The 19,982-nt window shown below is 41.3% G+C and overlaps 1 protein-coding gene across 3 annotated transcripts in view; it reads right to left on the reverse strand.

Moving 5' to 3' along the window:
* Window positions 1–18,014, reverse strand: part of LAMC2 (laminin subunit gamma 2) — a 69,020-nt gene extending 51,006 nt beyond the window's left edge. Inside the window, exons 1-3 of one of the 3 annotated variants that reach the window (XM_050766024.1) lie at window positions 17,188–18,014; window positions 16,269–16,366; window positions 8,724–8,945 (exon numbers count right to left, since the gene is read on the reverse strand). In XM_050766024.1, the coding sequence (XP_050621981.1) occupies window positions 8,724–8,802 (79 nt within the window). In that variant the 5' untranslated portion in view covers window positions 8,803–8,945; window positions 16,269–16,366; window positions 17,188–18,014. Of the gene's footprint in view, window positions 1–8,723; window positions 9,169–16,268; window positions 16,822–17,187 lie in introns of those variants that run through there. The other 2 variants (XM_050766021.1, XM_050766023.1) reach the window with 2 other exon arrangements.
* Between the last annotated feature and the right edge of the window lie 1,968 nt (window positions 18,015–19,982).

The raw sequence follows: 19,982 nt of genomic DNA on the forward strand, positions 1-19,982 counted from the left end.
TATGTCTGAACAAAGAAAAGTTAAAAAGGAGATTCTAATTTGTATTAAAATGCCTTTTGGAGATAATTGGAGTATATGTTAACCATGATTTTTCAATTATTTAAATTTATGTTTCATTGGTTCCTTTAAAAAAAAAAACAATAAATCTTCCTTTTTAAATCCTTATTGCTTTTGTGAATAATACTTTTTTTGTACAAGGAGATTAGGCACAGATTTTTTGCTATCACTACATCCCTTCACAAACATACAAGCATTTAGGTATGTGTGTGGGCTTACATACCATTATATAGTTCTTAGTCTTCACAAAAGAACAATGGTAATTCATGTGCATTTGCAATGTTGGGAAAATATGCATGGAGTGCGTTTATAGCATCTTCCTTAGAGATTTTTTTTTTTTTTTTTTTTTTTTTTCAGAAAAAAAGATGAATTAAAACTGTATTGCTGACTGAGTATGGTGGCTCACATCTGTAATTCCAACACTTTGGGAGGCCAAGGTGGGCAGATCATGTGAGGTCAAGAGTTTGAGACCAGGCTGGCCATCATGGAAAATCTCCATCTCTACTAAAAACATAAAAATTAGCTGGGCGTGGTGGTGCTCACCTGTAATCTCAGCTACTCAGGAGGCTGAGATGGGAGAATCGCTTGAATCCAGTAGCCAAGATTGCACCACGGCAAACCAGCCTGGGTGACAGAGGGAGACTCCATCTCAAAAACAAAAACACTGTATTGCCTAAAGTCAGAAGAATGAATTAAATGAGGTCTTATGGGCCAAACTACCTTTATAAATCCATAAAAAGAAGTAACGAACATTTTGAGAAGAGACTGGACCATGAAGACTGCATCAGGGAGTATCTTGCATCTCAGTCGAACAAATATGCTGTTTCTCCACCTACCACTTCCTATGGCAGGTCCACCGTGGCCTCTCCCCTGCTCCCTGCAGATCTCAGAATGTGAAGATCCCCTCCTACCATGGTACAACTGCCTGGGTGGGGCAATAGCAGCAGCTTCAGATTACTGTTGGATCCACTGCCTTCCTGAAGTAGGCCAGGCTATTTGGGATGAAAAATGATTTTTAAACACTAGGAATCCCCTACCAGAAAGTATCCTTTTACCAAGAGCAAAATGGGCAGTGATTTGAAACAGCAGTAAGTATGTATAAAGCTTACATGGTCAACATTTTGGCCATGAAACTGACCACTTCCTGAAAGACTCCAAAACTTACAATGGTCTGTAGCAGGGAGAGAGAAATAATCTCTGGACACGACTACGTATATATAGATGCAAAGTGTCAACAGTCATTAAAGAACAATGATTGATAAATGAGAAAGTCTTATCACAGTACTATCTAAACTGAGCCCCTTGGTCAATTCCAAGCTGCATGATAACCTGACAACAGAGTGGAACAAAGGGAAGAGGAAACTTGGTAATTTGAAATCTGTTCTCTTGTCAATGCCTCACAAACTAGAGCTGTGCTTGGTTTTAACCTGTTGTTCTCTGATATTTTTAAAGGAAAGGCCAATATATTGAATCACATACACAAATGGAGACTTCTGAAAAGATGAGATAGATGTCTCCTTTTGAAATACAGGTGGTATTTCAACAATAGATAAAGGTTCCATCAAGCTTGAAACTTAGTTTAAATGAAAATTCTGGCTGGGCACAGTGGCTCACGCCTGCAATCCCAGCACTTTGGGAGGCTGAGGTGGGCAGATTACGAGGTCAGGAGATCCGAGACCGTCCTGGCTAACACGGTGAAACCCCGTCTCCACTAAAAATACAAAAATTAGTCGGCCATGGTGTTGCACCCCTGTAGTCCCAGCTACCCGGGAAGCTGATGCAGGAGAATTGCTTAAACCTGGGAGGCAGAGGTTTTAGTGAACCAAGATGGTGCCACTGCACTCCAGCCTGGGTGACAGAGCAAGACTCCACCTCAAAAAAAGAAAATTGAGAAACACGCCAACGAATTATCTCAGAAAAAGAACATTAAACTAGCAACTGAAATCTGGCCCTGGTCAAGGCAGTCACTCTTCTGTGTCTCAATTTTCCTATCTATAAAAGGATGAAACATGCTGGAGCCCAGCTCTGCTATGACCAATAGTGAGAATTTGGGCAGTTAATTTACCTCACTGGGTGTCATTTTTCTCTTTTTTTTTTTTTTTTTTTTTTTTTTTGAGACGGAGTCTCGCTCTGTCGCCCAGGCTGGAGTGCAGTGGCCGGATCTCAGCTCACTGCAAGCTCCGCCTCCCGGGTTCACGCCATTCTCCTGCCTCAGCCTCCCGAGTAGCTGGGACTACAGGCGCCCACCACCTCGCCCGGCTATTTTTTTGTATTTTTTTAGTAGAGACGGGGTTTCACCGTGTTAGCCAGGATGGTCTCGATCTCCTGACCTCGTGATCCACCCGTCTCGGCCTCCCAAAGTGCTGGGATTACAGGCTTGAGCCACCGCACCCGGCCCATTTTTCTCATGTATAAAAATGAGAGGCTCTTGTAGAGAACCCCTGAGGCCCACTCTCATTTTAGTTCTACAATACTGTAATAAGAGAAAAACATGGTGAAACATAAAATATTTTGTAAGAAATGCCCCACATCAGTGCAGCTGAGCATTTGGATGATTTGTCCAAGTTTTAAGTTAGTTGTGGGAAATGATTTGGCTGCAATTTGATTCTTTTCTATTGAGGAGATACATACCCCCACAATAAATAAAAAGACACAGAATTCTATAAATATAAGCCCTGAAGAAGTGCAGGATCCGTATACCTTTGGCCAATTGATCTCCACCCCTCACCTGATACAAGAGAAGGGAAAGACTCAGGTTCTTCCCTAGATCAGTGTTGGAGGAAGAACCATTCTCTTCTGTTTCCACGGTTGTGAAGATGAAGAAGCACATGCTTGTTGGGGAATTACATACGCAGACATACAGTCACCTACAGACAGAAAAGACTTAGCCTTTGGCTTTGGACATGATTCAAATGTTCCATCACCTATCTAGGGATTATATTAGAACACAGCCTAGTAATGATTCAGTCACCTATTAGGTTTAATTTTTGACTAAATGAGAGTATTCCAGAATCTATGGAGCTCCTATTTCTACACTGATCTCTCTCTTTTATTTTTATTTATTTTTTTGATATGGAATCTCATTCTGTCACCCAGGATGGAGTGCAGTGGCATGATCTCGGGTCACTGCAATCTCTGCCTCCCAGGTTCAAGCAGTCCCCCTGCCTCAGCCTCCCAAGTAGCTGGGATTATAGGCACATGCCACCACACCCAGCTAATTTTTTTATTTTTTAATAGAGACAGGGTTTCACCACGCTGGCCAAGCTGGTCTTGAACTCCTGACCTCAAGTGATCCGCCCACCACGGGCCTCCCAAAATGCTGGGATTAAAGGCATGAGCCACTGCACCCAGTCCTCTACACTGATCTCTAATAGATGATTCAAGTCTTGCCCTTAGAAATTTCTCCAGGACAGAAAAAAAAAAAAAAAAAAAAAAAAGTCAGTAAGTTTGAACCACTAAAAACTTAAATGGGAAAGATATTCCCAGGATTCTCTCAACACCTTAACTTTATGCCCTGACTTTCCCATAAACATTAATCACAAATCAACAATCTTTCTCAGCTTCTTGGGCCAATGAGGCTGAACTAGTGGCTGGCCCCAGTTTAGAACACCCAGAATTTAAGCCCACATGGGAATTTCCAGCCCACCTCCAACCCAATTCTATATCTCTGTTCATGCTTGAATATAAGGTAGAGGTTTTAATTTTTCCAAAATTATCCCTCAGGAAAAAAAAAAAGATCATATTTAAGTCCTTTCAAAATCTTGCATATTATAGGGTACTTTCTCAATTACTTTATTGTAAAAATATTGTTTAGGGAAGATACATTAAGTTAAAATGACCTCAATCAATGTATTGGAGAGTTATCAGTAAGAAAGGGGCCCAGCTATCTAAATAATTCTCATAATGGTGCATTTCTTCATAATTGTGAATGCTGAAAGTTGTTGCATATAAGCCTTTCAGAGTGATCATGCTGTGAAGATCACAATACACATTGAGGGATAATTTTTCTATCTTTTAAATGTTTTGAAATGATGTACTTTCCAGTGACCACATCAAAAACAGATTCAAACAGTACTATATCTCAAGTCATCTGGTGAGATGAATATAAATGAATATAATTTGAGTATAATTACTTCATAAAATGTGAGTGAACAAATCAATCCAAGTATGTTATTTCATCAATTATGTGACTTTCACTATATCTGTGTAATTAATTTACTAAATTAAACATAAAGAGACATTTGACTACTACATGTATATTGCTAAATGTTTTCATAATCAAGTTGTCCAAATCCTTTCTTTGGATGTGGGGGAAGTTCTTCCCATTGGGAAATGAGAGATGATCTTTGTGGGGTCATCTTATATTTGAGCACGTTTTAGAAAGCATCAGATTTGCTGAATCTGTATGTGATGAGGTCTGATGGATGAAAAAGGCAAAGAGAAGTAATGATACGAGATCCAATCTTGAAACTGCAACCTGCTTTGGGTTCCTTGTTTCGTTGGGTAAAACTTGAAACTCATTTCTGCTTGAGCAGGAAGGCTCCTCAGCACCTTTCTTGGACTGATGAAAGGACAGTAAAAAGGAGGCCCTTCAAAAATGTTACCACTTAAAATACAGAAGGCAATATACCAAATTCAGTACTGGCAGGGCAGTTAGTTGTAATAACAATAGTAATCTATTAACATGTATTAAGTGCTTACCAGACAATGTGCAAAGTGCTTTTTGTGTAATGATCATATCAATTTATCATCCTTATTCTAGAGATATAGAAGCTAAGTAACAGGTGAGGTAGCTTGCCCAAGTCCCAAAGTATAAATGTGCCACAATGGTACATGATAGGGCTGGGATTTGAACCCAGGCAGTCTTACTCCAGAGCCTGCACTTTTATGTATGATGCTATACCACTTCAATGATTTAAATAACAGAATCTGCAAGGGAGCATAAACATTTCAAAGGTTCCTTCCTACTATCCACAGCATCTTTTTTCTAGCGTCAGGGCATGGGAGGAACCAAATTAGTGATCTGTAATAATCATGGATTCTGAATTCGCCATTCTAGAAGAACAATTGCTTCAAAACTCACCTGATGGCTAAATCCAGATGTGTTAGTCCTCATTCCTTGTATATACACATTTGGATATCTGAATACCAGTTATTACTGCCATGTTGCTGACAGTCTTCCTTTGACTAACAAAACCCTCTTCTTCCTTGATTCTCCTCTATCCTCAGTGCTCATTCCTCCTGATTCTGCTCCATTGTTCCTCTGTCTCTTGTTTAAGTGCTGAGGTTTCTTTTACCTCCATATCCTAGGCAATCTCGTCTGTGGTCAAGGCTTTGCTTTCTACCTGTGGGCCCCCAAATCTATATCTCAAATTTCTTTTCTAAACTTCAAAATCATAGTTCCAGCTGTTCACTGGAACTGCTGGATATCTCTATGTGCATCTCAAATTCAACAGGTCCCCACAAGAATTTACTCTCTCCTCTCCACTCACTGTCCAACCTTGTTCCCAAATCTGATACTTCTTTTATTATTATTATTTTTTTTGAGATAGGGTCTCACTCTGTCACCCAGGCTAGAGTGCAATGGTGCAATCTCAACTCACTGTAGCCTCACCGTCACAGGCTCAAGTGATCCTCCTGCCTCAGCCTCCTAGAGGTGGAGTTTCTCCATGTTGCCCAGGCCAGTCTCGAACTCCTGGGCTCAAGTGATCCACCCACCTCAGCCTCCGAAAGTGCTGGGATTATAGGCATGAGTCACTGTGCCCAGGCTGACCCTTCTTTTATAGTCCTCATCCTTTAATGGCATCACTGTCTAACCATATACAAACCTAAAGCCTTGGATCCATCTTGGACTCTTCCTTATTTCTCACAACTTTCCTGTACTCGTATCCCTAACACGCAGACTTATTGGATCACCAGATTCTTCAGATTTCATCTTCTAAATGTCCCTGTAATCTGTGTCCTCTTTGCTTTCATTACCATGATGAAAGCCTTCATCATCTCTCATTTGAATTACTGTAATAATCATTTATCTGGCTTCCCCAGCTCCACTTCATTCTCTTAGCCCTTGAGTGAGTGACCTTTCTAAAACATGAATCCAGTCACACTCATTCCTGCTTACGAATCATTCACACAGCTCTTCTTTGCCTATAGGGTGCCATTCTACTGCACAGCCTGGCACATAAAGCCCTTCACAAGCATATTGGTGGCTATGTTTCTAGTCTCTTTCTTATCTCTTATTCAATCCTTCTCTAGTCATACCTCTTGCTGTGAACTAAGATCCAGACCACTGGGGCCAGATAACACTTTATGTCACACCAGGCAATCCTATCCTGAAGGGGAGACTTGGTCTTCCTGATCTCTGGACAAATGAGTTCACTATACTGTACTGTTGTTGGCTTTGGATTTTTTAAAGAAATGTGGTTCCAGGCATTTTAAGGCACTTTACAGTAATTGTTCATCCTTTCAAAAACTCTACAAGTTTGAAGTACCATTGCCTCTATTTAACAACGAAGAAGCAGACACCAAGTGTTACTAATAAGGAACTAGTAAGTGAATGAACCAAAATGTAAAGCCGGGTCAGGCTGACTCTAAAGCCTGTGCTTTAGCTGAGCCCAGCCCTGAAAGTCTTGCCGATTTCATCTATTGTCATAATTTCTACTGCAAGGAAACAACCAGGAAGCAACCTCACTGCCTTAGGTTCTCGTATGTGCAGCCCACAGGACACTCAGACACGGTCACTTTGGGACATGGCAGGTACCATATTTTCAGTCCAACTTCTAGCACATCCCAGCATCCCATGAATGAAAAAGCATGTGTGTTCTACCCTGACAACAAACTTCACATTCCCATTGAATCCCAAAATGAAGGCCTCTGAGGAGGGAGAATAAAACCTCAATCTGCCACCGAGGAAGGGGAAAGTGGAAATGAGCCTCAGGGGTATTTCTGACTTCTTGGGGTGGATGGATGCCGAGAAGCTGGTATGTCTTTAAGAACTGAGAGTCCTAGCTCTGTCCTCTTAAGCCTGATTTTATTAAATGATTGATAGCATCCTACATATTTATTTTTGTTCCCTAACCCTAATACACACATATGCACTCAACTATAGCCAACAAGAAAATTGCTTAAATGATTACTTCTCATGTATAAAAGATGTATCTTATTCCTTTATTACTTTTATAATGTGGCTCAAAAAGCTCCAGTCTAAGAGCCCCTGGATCAAGTACCAGTTTCATCTCTGCCAATGGCTGCCTGTGTGACCTTGAGAAACACATTTTCATTTTCTCATTTTTCAAATCAGGAGATTCCAAGTAGTTGATCCATAAGCAGTCCCTTTAAATTCTAATATTCAGACACTATTCTTACTTTGGGGATGTCTTCCATTAGGCTGAGACTTCTTATCCCAGCCCTAAGAGAACCTACCCTTCATGACCATTTTCAGAACCTTTTATTTATCACATTTTAAAACTACATGTATTGAAGGTATACAACATGATGTTTCGATATACACAGTAAAATAGTATTCTAGTCAGGCAAATTAATATATTCATTATTTCACATAGTTACCTCCACTCTTTTTTTTTTTTTTTTTTTTTGGTGGCAATCATACATGGTTTTGAAAACGGTAGTCAGAGATGATAGGTTGGAAGTTAATTCCAAGACTATCTTAGAAAAAAAGGACTGTAGCATTGCATTCAAACACATGCTCAAACATTATTCGTGCCACTCAAATCCAATTCAGGCCAGCATCAGCCAGAGTGCACAATAATATTGGGAATGGTTTATACAATTCCATGTGCATGTGAGCATTATCTCATATCCATGCATGCACATGTGTGGAAATGGCTTCTGGCCTTGGACGTATTGAAATAATGATTGAAATGCCATCAGGTGAAGGAGGTAATATAAACATAAAGCATCAGGGCAATTATACAGGCATATATGGATAGAACTAGGTGACAAGGAAAACACCCATAAAATCTTGCCATAGCTGACACATGCTTACATTTAACAGTTGCTAGGTTCTCACAAAGTTTTGTTTACATGAACTTAACGTCTAATACATGACAGCCAACTAGGTGCCCTAGATAAGATCAAATGATATATGACACAGGTGCTCAATAAGTGACTGTTGAATGAATATTACATGAAAATACTATGAAAAGTAACGTGATGCAAAAGTTAAGGGTATTGCTAATACTCTTAAGGCTCATTTTTCTATCTGAAAGTTGAAACATGAATTACAGGATTATTGAAGAGGTTCCTTTGCAATCTTTGTGGTGTTCATAGTCACGGGAAACATTCCCACCAAAACCTCTTAACAAAAGCATACGGTGGGGAAAGAACGTATATAACAACATATTACTGATCAAATAGGGGGCCCTTGGTCGAAAAAAGAAATCAAGAAGGAACATTTTTAAAGTAAGGAAGACTCTCTTTTGGCACAGCTTATTGGCTTCCTATTTTTAAAAAGCAGATAACTTTACATATTAGTCTCATTTAAAATCAGTCTCTGGAGAAGCCCCAGATGGGGGAGGAGAAGGGAGCGCTAACAAGGTTCTGGACAAAGTGGGAATCCTCGGAGGTACGTTCAGCCATCACAGTCTGCAGAGAAAGGCAGGTTCTCAGCCCAGGGCTGAGACGTTTCCTCGTGGAAGCCGACTCACCTTCCCTCCTGGAGGTGGCCCGGGCTGCGGGCAGGAGGAGCGAGAAGCAGAGGCAGCAGCCCAGCCAGAGCGCAGGCATGGCGGGGCCGGGCCGCTCCGTCTCTGTCTCCGCTGCAGGGGTCGCTGCCCGGCGCCTCGGCTGCTGGTTCTCACTCTGCGCTCTGCTGTGTCTTCCTTTTCCTTGGTCAGGTGGTTTTATCGACTCTTCTACCTGACTCAGTCCTGACAGGAAGAGAGCCTGTGTTTCAGGGTGTGACTCACCTGTGAATAAGGAGGACCCAGCCCTCCAGAGGCAGACAAACACACACAGCACACACCGGGCTGGAAAAGCGCTCCCCGCAGCCGCCCGCTCCCCCTTGCAGCGAAGAGGGCGCACACCTGGCCCGGGCCAAGGGTGTGGCACAGAGGCTGCGGCCTGGGAGCCTTCGCCTGGAATGTGCCGGATTCCCCGGAGCCCTCCTTCTCTCCCGGGGTGGTCCGGGGCAGATTCACAGAGGTAGATAGCAGCCCACCCCTTCCTCAAACTGGGAGGCCCAATCTTAAGTGCGCTAACTCAGAAGTACGGCAGCAGCCCGAATCAGCTCCGGCTTAAAGGACATCAAGGAAGACAAGTCAGTCGGAGAGTCACAACAGGGTCCTCTCCACCCTCCAGCTTAGGGTCAACCTCTCTGAAATACAGCAGCCTCCTTTCTCCAGGCTGAACCAAGGGTTCCTCTGCTGGCCCACATAACTTCCTGCTCACCAGGGTTAGCAACTCATAAAGTAACCTGTTGACTGGCCAACCTCCCTATAAAGACTGAGTATCGTTTTCTTTTTGTTTTTTTGTTTGTTTGTTTGTTTTTGTTTTGTTTTCAATGGCACCATCATAGCGCACTGCAGCCTCCAACCCCTGGGCTCAAGCAATCCTCCTGCCTCAGCCTCTTGAGTAGCTAGGGCTACAGGCAAATGCCACCACATCCAGCTAATTTTTGAATTTTTTGTAGAGACGAGGTCTTGTTGTGTTAGGCAGACTTGACCTTGAATTCCTGGCCTCAAGTAATCGTCCTGCCTTGGCCTCCCAAAGTGCTGGGATTACAGGCATAAACACCATCCCTGGCCCACTTTATACTCCTAACTAGTACAGTATCTAGCTTGCAGTTGGTGCTTAATAAATATTGGGTTGAAATGAATAAGAAAGAGGATCTAGATACCAAAATCTTTTATCTTAGAGTGTATTTCTCAGCTATTCTCCTTGGGCACTAGAGAAAATAGTTGTTGAGACCAACTTTGAATGGTATCCACTGTGCTAGGTGAGGTGAGTCATATCTAGACAATTGCAAATCTTGGTATAAACTATATTGTCCCTTCTCCTAAGGAGGCTAGTGACAATAATTCAGAGAGGTGGCTGTCAAGAAGGTTTTGGTTCCTGCTGGAGATTTAAAAATTGCTAGAGCTTTATAAATACACAATCTGTCCAAAACAACCAACCCTTCTTCCCAACATCGAGGCCTACAAAGGCCCCCAATAAATAGCTGTTTGCTGACTAAATGTATGAATGTTCTCTAGATTGTTCTGTGGATGACACCATAAGATAACAAACAAATCATCCAGGGCAGACATAAGTGTCAAAGGTTCTAAGAACTTCAGTTCATGCATGTCATGGAGACCAGTGTGGGCTGACTGGGATAGCTAAGGATGGCTTTGTACAGAATGTGGAGCATGAACTGGGTGTTAGGAATAACTGGGGTCTGAATACAGAACCCAAGAATGGTAGGGGTAAGACAGGTTGCTGCAAAATGGCTGACACCTAATCTAAAATCTCCAGCAACAAAACCTGAGGAATAGAAAAGAAACTCCAACTTTCTCATCCAGGGCTTGATTCTCTTCTACTCTACCCAGGATTCAAACAAATTACACAAATATTCTTCTCTCTCAAAACTCAGAGTCTCCAGCTACAACTAAGGTTTCAGTTCACAGAGACCAGGTCTTTAGAATTTTCCCTCCTAGTCGCTGGTGCCTTGTGAAGGCTGAGGTCCTCTCCCTGAGTCCCATCCATGTTGTGCAGTTCACCACAGTCCTGCAGGAACAAGGGACAGGGCCCTACAAAATAAAGTCTTGAAGGAAGATTTCATTTTAGTACAGATTGCTATAGTTTATTATATCTTAAAAGTTGGAACAGATGTGTTCATCTAGCATCCTTTTGGCACAGTGATAATAGCAATACAAACACATAAGTAATGCTTACTGTTTGTCAGTCGCTGTTGTAAATCCTTATCACATTAACATTTTAATCTTTAAAACAACTTTATGAATTAGGTGTACTATTAATTTCCCCATTTTACAGACAAGAAAACACAGGCATGTGAAAGTCAGGTAACATGCTCAAAGTCACACTGCTAGTAAGTTGCAAAGCCAAGGTTTAAAATCAGGCAGTATGACTCCACAATGCATTAGCTCTTTGTTAGGTCAGATTAAAAAGTACCATTAAAAAAAGACAAATTCACATCACTGAATGAATTCAACATGCAATCAAAGGTTATTTATCAATGACCATTATAACCTGGCCAGATTGTAGACTATTGGCCTACATCGATAAATTCAAGTCACAAAGGACTTTGAACAAATATTTCCAATTTTTCCCAAGATGTTAGTTCTAGAAGGACTCCCAGAGGTCATCTGGACCACGGGTAGCAAATGGACAGCAGGCCCCTGGGCACCAGACCCACCAGCAGCCTCTTTTATGTGAACAGTGCAGGATTTAAAACATTTTTAAAACATAAATGCTTTAAGGCAGGCACTCCCTAACTTTTCTCAGTTCCCACCTCTTCACATTGCCTTATTCTGGGCTTCTCCACACATCCAAACAACTGTCCGGCTCAGGCTTGACACCCCTGCTCTGGCCTCATCCCTTACCTTGCTCAGCGGCAATATCAACCCCTTTTACCAATCTGAGAATTCTTCTCTGGTGCATTACTGGGGTTAAGAGTGTTCTAGTGGCCAAATGTTGATGCTTGGGCAGGTTCCTAGGGCCAAATTCTAGCTTCTATTCATCAAGGTAGTTACTTTGCTTTCTGTGATCCTTAGTTTCTTAATCTATAAAATGGAGATAATAATAAAACACTTACCTAGGAGGGCTATTAGAGTTAATGAATTATCTAGGGCTCAGAACAGCACCAGGCACATAATATGTACTATACAGATGTAGTCATAATAAGAATAATAATTATTGTTTTAAAATTATTATTATCTCTGAGTAAGCACTAATCATTTTTCTGTTGTTATAATTACTAACAAATACCATATGAGAAAGATGAAGTTTTTGCTTCAACCCATCTACTAATTAATTATTGAATCATTATTTGAAAATTTTGTGGAACTCTTGGCCTAATCCAAGTTCATGCCCAGATTACCAATATTTACTTGGATGCTATTAATGAATTCATATTTTTGCTGCATATCTGGAAATTTCCTTCACATACAGATTTTCTTACCGAATGTTTCCTTTTATTTTTTTTGAGACAGAGTCTCACTCTGTCACCCAGGCTGAAGTACAGTGGCACAGTCTCAGCTCACTGCAACCTCCACCTCCTGGGTTCAAGGGATTCTCCTGCCTAAGCCTTCTGAGCAGCTGGGATTGCTGGCAGGTGCCACCACACGTGGCTCATTTTTGTGTTTTTTAATAGAGATGGGGTTTCACCATGTTGGCCAGGCTGGTCTTGGACCCCTGACCTCAAGTGATCTGCCCGCCTCAGCCTCCCAAAGTTCTGGGATTACAGGCCTGAGTCACAGTGCCTAGCCTGTTTCAAAATTTGTGAAACAGAGCAAGACTCTATCTCGGAAAAAAAAAAAAATGTGAATTTAAAACTTCACTTTCAGACAGGTTGGGATCTTACATTTCAAGGAAAAGGTAAAGGTAAAGATTTAAATGTATTAAATTACCTTTAATTTAATACATTACCTTTAATTAACACATGGCTTTTCAAAAAAGCAAAAACAAAAATCTATTTGCTTTTCCATATGACCCAAATAAATATATATTTTTTCAAATCCAGACAAAAGTCAACTTAATACTACTCAGTAATAAAAAGGAATAAACTACTGATACATACACAGCGTGGGTGAATCTCAAAGCATTGTGCTAAAACAAGCCAGGCACAAAAGCCCAGATCTGATGTGATTCCATTTAAATAGAATTCTAGAAAAGGTAAAGTTACAAAGCAAGAAAGCAGATCAGTGGTTGTCAGGGACAGGGACTGACTGCAATGGGCCATGAGGATACTTCTGGAGGATGGAAGAAATATTCTAAAATATTATTGTGGTCAAAAGTAATCAATTGCTGGCCTGGCTCAGTGGCTCACACCTGTAATCCAGCACTTTGGGAGGCTGAGGCGAGCGGATCACCTGAGGTTAGGGGTTTGAGACCAGCCTGGCCAACATGGTAAAACCCCGTCTCTACTAAAAATACAAAAATTAGCTGGGCCTGGTGGTGCACACCTGTAATCCCTGCTGCTTGGGAGGCTGAGGCAGGAGAATCGTTTGAATCTAGGAGGCGGAGGTTGCAGTGAGCCAAGATCATGCCACTGCATTCTAGCCGGGGCGACAGAGAGAAACTCTGTCTCAAAAAAAACCCAAAAAGGTCAGGCGCGAATCCCAACACTTTGGGAGGCCGAGGCACGTGGATCACAAGGTCAGGAGATCAAGACCAACCTGGCTAACGCAGTGAAACCCCATCTCTACTAAAAAAAATACAAAAAAATTAGCTGGCCATGGTGGCGGCCGCCTGTAGTCCCAGCTACTCGGGAGGCTAAGGCATGAGAATGCCGAGAACCCGGGGGACGGAGCTTGCAGTGAGCTGAGATCGTGCCACTGCACTCCAGCTTGGGCGACAGAGTGGGACTCCGTCTCAAAAAAAAAAAAACAAAAAAACAAACTCGATTGTGCACTTAAAATTGGATTGTATACAAAATATCTCAATAAACTGATATTAAAAAGAGAAAATCTCAAAAAAAAATTTCATAATTCAGATACTTTAATTCAAATGTGCAAACTCAAAGCAACAACCGGAAACATACCAGCGTTTGCATAAGTTGTGTGACAAAACCAGGCCTGACATCTCTGCTGGTTTGGATCAGCACCAAGTTGCCAGCTCAGACCTTTGGGCAGAGACACCACCCAAGCACTGCAGGAGGACCCCTCTTCTGGAAACCTGTCTGTTTCGGCAATTTACAAAAAGTAAAAGATGCTTTTTGAAATGTTTGCATAGGGGCATGAATTTTAAACCCATCTCAGACTTTTGTTCTAGAAAGTGAGTGCTTGAATTTGCATCTGATCCTCCCCAAATTTGTCCATTTATAGTGTAACTCCTGATGTTGGTGAGGATAATGCTCTGTGTAGAGGTTCTCCAACCACAGAGCGGAAAAGGACTGGGGCATTCCCACCGGGTGTGGCCAGGAAGGCTGAGGCCCTGGAAGTCCCCTTTGTTCATTGTTGCTTTTGCAGCTCAGTCATCGCCCAGGGGACTTTTGTTTCTACAGTGCTGTATAAATCATTTCACAGAACGGTCATCCCTCCACCCAACCCCCCAAGTAGAATTATAAGTAACATGTTGATTTTTCCCTTCAGTTCCATCATTACCTTAGTTTACTTTCAGAAGGAATGTCTGGCATGTCATCCGCTTTCAAACTCACTTATGATAAAAACTGAAGTACTGGCTGTTAACATGCCAGCAATGGACAGGGCTGTTGGTCCCAGTTCCCTGCCCTTTAAACAATCTCCCCAGATAGTTCTAATTATGTCAGCATTCACATTACAATTTTAAATGTAAAATATAGCAATCAGAAAAGAAAATTTTTTTAAACTCCCCTTTGTTCTTAATTGGTAAAGGAAAATGTCCATAAATGGAAATGGTTCAGTGTTTCCTGGATCGTCTGGGTAAATTCTCTGAGGCTGGCCGGACTCCAGAAAACAATGTTCTCTGAAGCAAAACCCTGGCTGAAGTGGCAAGCTTCCATTTTCTGCAGAAACATATGTGGTGTGCCCACAGCTAGTTTTCAGGGAGCGGTAGAGGCCAGAGCAGAACTGAAGTAATGCCGTTTATTTATTAAAGGGACATGATCGTTTTTCTGTAGTTGGCTGGTGGTACATCTGGGCCAGAGATGTGGTGGGAAATCAGCACATGAAGAAGAACTTCATTTGCTTCTTTTTTGGCGTAGCTATTATAGACTGAAATATTCAAATCAATTAATTGTTAAACAATACAAAAAAATGAGGCCGGACGTGGTGGCTCACGATTGTAATCCCAGCACTTTGGGAGGCCGAGGCGGGCGGATCAGTTGAGATCAGGAGTTCAAGACCAGCCTGGCCAACACGGTGAAACTCCGTCTCTACTAAAAATACAAAAAAAAAAAAAAAAAAAAAAACCCAGCCTGGTGGCATGCACCTGTAGTCCCAGCTACCTGGGAGGCTGAGGCAGGAGAATCGCTTGAACCTGGAGGCAAAGGTTGCAGTAAGCCGAGATCACGCCACTACACTCCAACCTGGGCAAAAAAGCGAGACTTCGTCTCAAAAAAAAAAAAAAAAAAATTGAGAAGGAGCACAGAGAAGAGGGGCATAAGCTGAGGAAAGCAAAATAGACAAAAAACAATCAAAACAAAACAGGACAAAAGATTCTCTGAAAGAGGGGCAATTGGTAGATTTCAAGGCTGTGTCAGTTGTTGTGTTCCCTTAAAATGAAATTTGGTCATCGATGCCTCTGTGAAATATTGATTAGTAGATGAAACATTGCCCAAGATTCCTCAGCCATGCTTATGCTTGGACCATAGATATTCGGATTTGAATGAGAGAGGCAAAGGAGACCACTGCAGTGAAAATTCTTGTCTCCATTGCAGTGGTGGGGGCCAGGGCTGTATCACATGCAGACTTGACAAGATAAGCTAGAAATGAGAGGTGGCTACCCTTAGATCAGAGATCCTACTTTTGCCTTTGTAAGGAAGAAATGAGTTCAGGAAATAATGTTTCTAAATGTCTTTCTAAATTTAAATCTGAATTTTTTCCACCTTTAATAATTTAAATTACAAAGTCTGAAAAACTCTATAGCATTTAGAGATCTGTCCTCTGCCTTTAAATGGCAAACTTTGGGTGTATTTTCAATGTCTAATAATAATCTTGACAATTATAATACTAACAGCCAAACTGTAGTGAATATTCTGCATACGCCCAGCTCAGTGATGAGAGCCTTTATAGGGATTATGGAGTTCACTGTTCACCACCATCCCATGAAGCAGGTGTTATTATTATCCTCATTTTCAGGTTACCCAGGCTCCCATGCAAATCCACACCAACACCTCTCTCTAGAATTATTATTCAACTACAATATAAAAGCAAATTAAGCCACTCACTGAACAAATATACTCTATAATTAAAAAAAAAATTGAATTGGATCTTTAATAAAATATGACATGCCTATTCCTTATAACATATACTGTATGTTCCATAGTCACCCCTCTGCAGCAGATAAGCAATAAACAAGGTTTGGCTATTAGGGGTACATTTTCTTTGTCATATTACCTTTTGTTATTCTTCAGTGTACGACGACTTCGATTCTTATGCAACATCTTTTTATGTCATCCAATCAGGTCTTGCATCGTTTTCTGTTGGTCTGATACCTTAATCCAGATATAAGAGTACATTATTAAGTAACTCAGTTCTTGAACGCCTTAGAACAATTGGAAGTTATTTTCGGCATAGTGGAAATAGTCTGAGCTGTGTGCAAGAGCTCAAGAATTTAGTAACTATATCCCGAACTCAGCTTTTCTAGGGCTGGGTTATACAGAAATCCCCAAACATTCCTGGGTGTTTCTTTTGCAGGAAACCTGCAGATTGGTTATTCCACTGCGCTCCAACGATGGAGAGAGCTACAAATAATCACAGAAAAATCTAGAGACCTTCCTCACTAACCTAAAAATTTCTCATAGCCTCAATATGTTTATTTAGATTAAGTAGGAAAATTAATTCAGTGATTCAGACAACTTAAACCAAAATGACACATTTGCCTCAACCACCTGGCTATTTTAGGCGAATTTATTTTAGGCCTGAATTATTTGGACAACTATTTCAGCGCTCTGTTTTTTATTGTATGAATACAAAGAAAAACAAGGTTTAATCGTCATTGCTTTATCAAATTAACTAATGCCTTTGCTATTCTCTTTCTTTAGGGTCCTCTATTAATACAACCCTTATAATTAACTTAGAAACTTTCAGCTTAAGCACAATATGGCTACGTGGTTTTGCCACAGAATTGTTTACATGGAACTGAATACATCTATGTGCCTCAGGTAAACATAAAATGGTGTGAAAGGAACATAAATCATGGGACCCCCAAATCACTAAGCCAAAGGGAAGAGTCAAGCTGCGAACTGCATTACACAAACCTGCCTCCCATTTTGTTTTTAAAGAAGATAGTTACAAAGATAAAAAAGCTACATACCTCTCTCACAATTTGCCCACTAGGAAATTCCTTGTGGGTCCCAAGATCAAGTTCTGTTGCATTTCACCCTGACAAGGAAAACTGAGAGTTTATCTTCACCGGTACCGGACAAAGGACAGAACTTAAAGTCATCCCTCTACTCACCTGAGACAAATGCATATCTGATCACTTCCTCTGCTCTGTATTTTATCTTATGTAAAAATGCAGATTCAATGAGCTAAAGGGATACATAAGCGACTATTCCTTTACCCACCCTTACATGTGAATGGCTAATCGAAGATTCAAAATAATGCAACCGTTTGCCTCTTATCTATACACACCTTCAAAACATTCCTTCCTCCTTTCCAATTATCAGCCCTTTCCCCTTTAAGTATTGAAGCTCTCAAAATCATCTTTGGAGAAAGGGATAGGTCTGTCTTCCAGGTGCAAGATGTCCTTAACTTTGACTTCTAAACTTTCAAATTGATTGAGATTTGTTTCAGATACTTTTTGGTTTACAGTGGATTACACTTAAGCTAAAAATTCTACACACACATGGATATGTATTACTTGAGCTCTAGGTAGAAAATCTCCTTTTAAGTAAGATTTTGGGGGCTTTGGTTGATTTGTTGTTGTTGTTGTTGTTGTTGTTGTTGTTTTGAGACGAAGTCTTGCTCTGTCGCCCAGGCTGGAGAGCAGTGGCCGATCTCGCCTGTAAGCTCCCCCTCCTGGGTTCACGCTATTCTCCTGCCTCAACCTCCTGAGTAGCTGGGACTACAGGCGCCCGCCACCACGTCTGGCTAATGTTTTGTATTTTTAGTAGAGACGGGGTTTCACCGTCTTAGCCAGGATGGTCTCGATTTCCTGACCTTGTGATCCGCCCGACTTGGCCTCCCAAAGTGCTGGGATTACAGGTGTGAGCCACTGCGCCTAGCCAGTTGATTTGGATTTTAGGTTTTAATCTTGTACTCTATATTATCTTTTTTTTGAGTCAGAGTGTTGCTCTGTCACCCAGGCTGGAGTGCAGTGGCATGATCTCGGCTCACTGCAACCTCTGCCTCCCGGGTTCAAGCGATTCTCCTGCCTCAGCCTCCCCAGTAGCTGAGACTATAGGTGTGTGTGCCCAGCTAATTTTTTGTATTTTCAGTAGAGATGAGGTTTCAGCATGTTAGCCAGGATGGTCTCAATCTCTGGACCTCGTGATCTGCCCACCTTGGCCTCCCAAAGTGCTGGGATTACAGGTGTGAGCCACGGCACCCAGCCTATTACCTTTTAAAAGGGGTGGGGCTGGGGGGTGGCAATTCTAAATCTTTGGACCCTTCAAGGCCTGATGTAAAACCCATCTTAGAAGAAACTGTCTCATTGTTATCTGTGCGCTAATCTTTCTTGTTGGAAATTTCTGAAGAAATTTTATTAACTTGATAAATATGTTTATTTTAATAAATATTATTTTAATGAACTTCCTCTTAGAACCAGATCTTGTCTAATCAGTCAACCACATTGTTGATGTTTCCTCTGAAATACAGACAGAGCTGAAAGAATGATAACAGAGAATGCCATGTTAATTCAGACCAATGTGCCCTTACACCGAACCAAGGTGTATCTGACAGAAGCACCAGTGGATGTTTTGGGAATGGGTTGCTCTCATTACACCAACTTCAATGTTTAGGAAAACAGTCTAAAAGATCCTCATATTTTCTAATTCGCATGCTATGGAATTATCATCCACAAATTTAACCAACTCTTTTAAATATTTTTAAAATATATTTTCTAGGTATTGTTGGTCTGATAAATAAAATCAACTTTTATTACATTATTAATACAAGGACCTCACAGTTGTTACTGGTTCTAGTGCTTTAGGATTTGCTAATCCTTTTTTCCAATCTCTTAAGGTTTTGTAAACTTCATCTATATGTTTCTTTGCCTTTCTGGCTGAAAAACCCTACTTTTACACTCTTCTAGTAGCCTGCCCTGGTGACGATTTTGGTTACTTTGGAAGTTTCTAAGCTTTCCCATGTGTCTTGATAAAGAAAGATCAGATTGTAAAAATTTCTTACATTTGAATACACTGCAGCTTGTATACTGGGGCATAACTCTTTCTGATGGGGCTGGAGTGGTTCCAGACAGGTCATCGAGTATAATTAAGCCCAGTGCTGGCACCTGGCACAGGACAGTTCAGAGGGTGGGATTGGCAGAGCGCTGAAATTCAACACAGATTTTCCCTTGCCATGCCATGCACCCTGGCACAGGCCTGCGTGCCTCTAGAGGAAGGAAAACTTTTCTCTAATTGCTCTGTTTAGAGAGGCTCTCTTAATTTAATTTTTTATTTTTGTGGGTCCATACTAGGTATATATATTTATGAGGTATATGAGATACCTTGATATAGGTATGCAATGAGTAATAATCATGTCATGGAAAATGAGGTATCCATCCCCTTAAGCATTTATCCTTTGTGTTACAAACAATTCAGTTATACTCTTTTAGTTATTTTTATTTTTTAAGTTATTGTTATTATTTTTTGAGACAGAGTCTCGCTCTGTCACCAGGCTGGAGTGCAGTGGTATGATCTCAGCTCACTGCAACTTCTGCCTCCTGGGTTCAAGTGATTCTCCTGCCTCAGCCTCCCAAGTAGCTGGGACTACAGGCATGTGTCACCACGCCAGGCTAATTTTTTGTATTTTTAGTAGAGATGGGGTTTCACCATGTTGGCCAGGATGGTCTCGATCTCTTGACCTCGTGATTCGCCTGCCTCACCCTCCGAAAGTTCTGGGATTACAGGCGTGAGGCACCACGCCCGGCCACAGTTTTTTTTTGTA

This window comes from Macaca thibetana, chromosome 1 (genome assembly GCF_024542745.1).
Source record: "Macaca thibetana thibetana isolate TM-01 chromosome 1, ASM2454274v1, whole genome shotgun sequence".
In the NCBI taxonomy this organism is placed as follows: Eukaryota; Metazoa; Chordata; class Mammalia; order Primates; family Cercopithecidae; genus Macaca; species Macaca thibetana.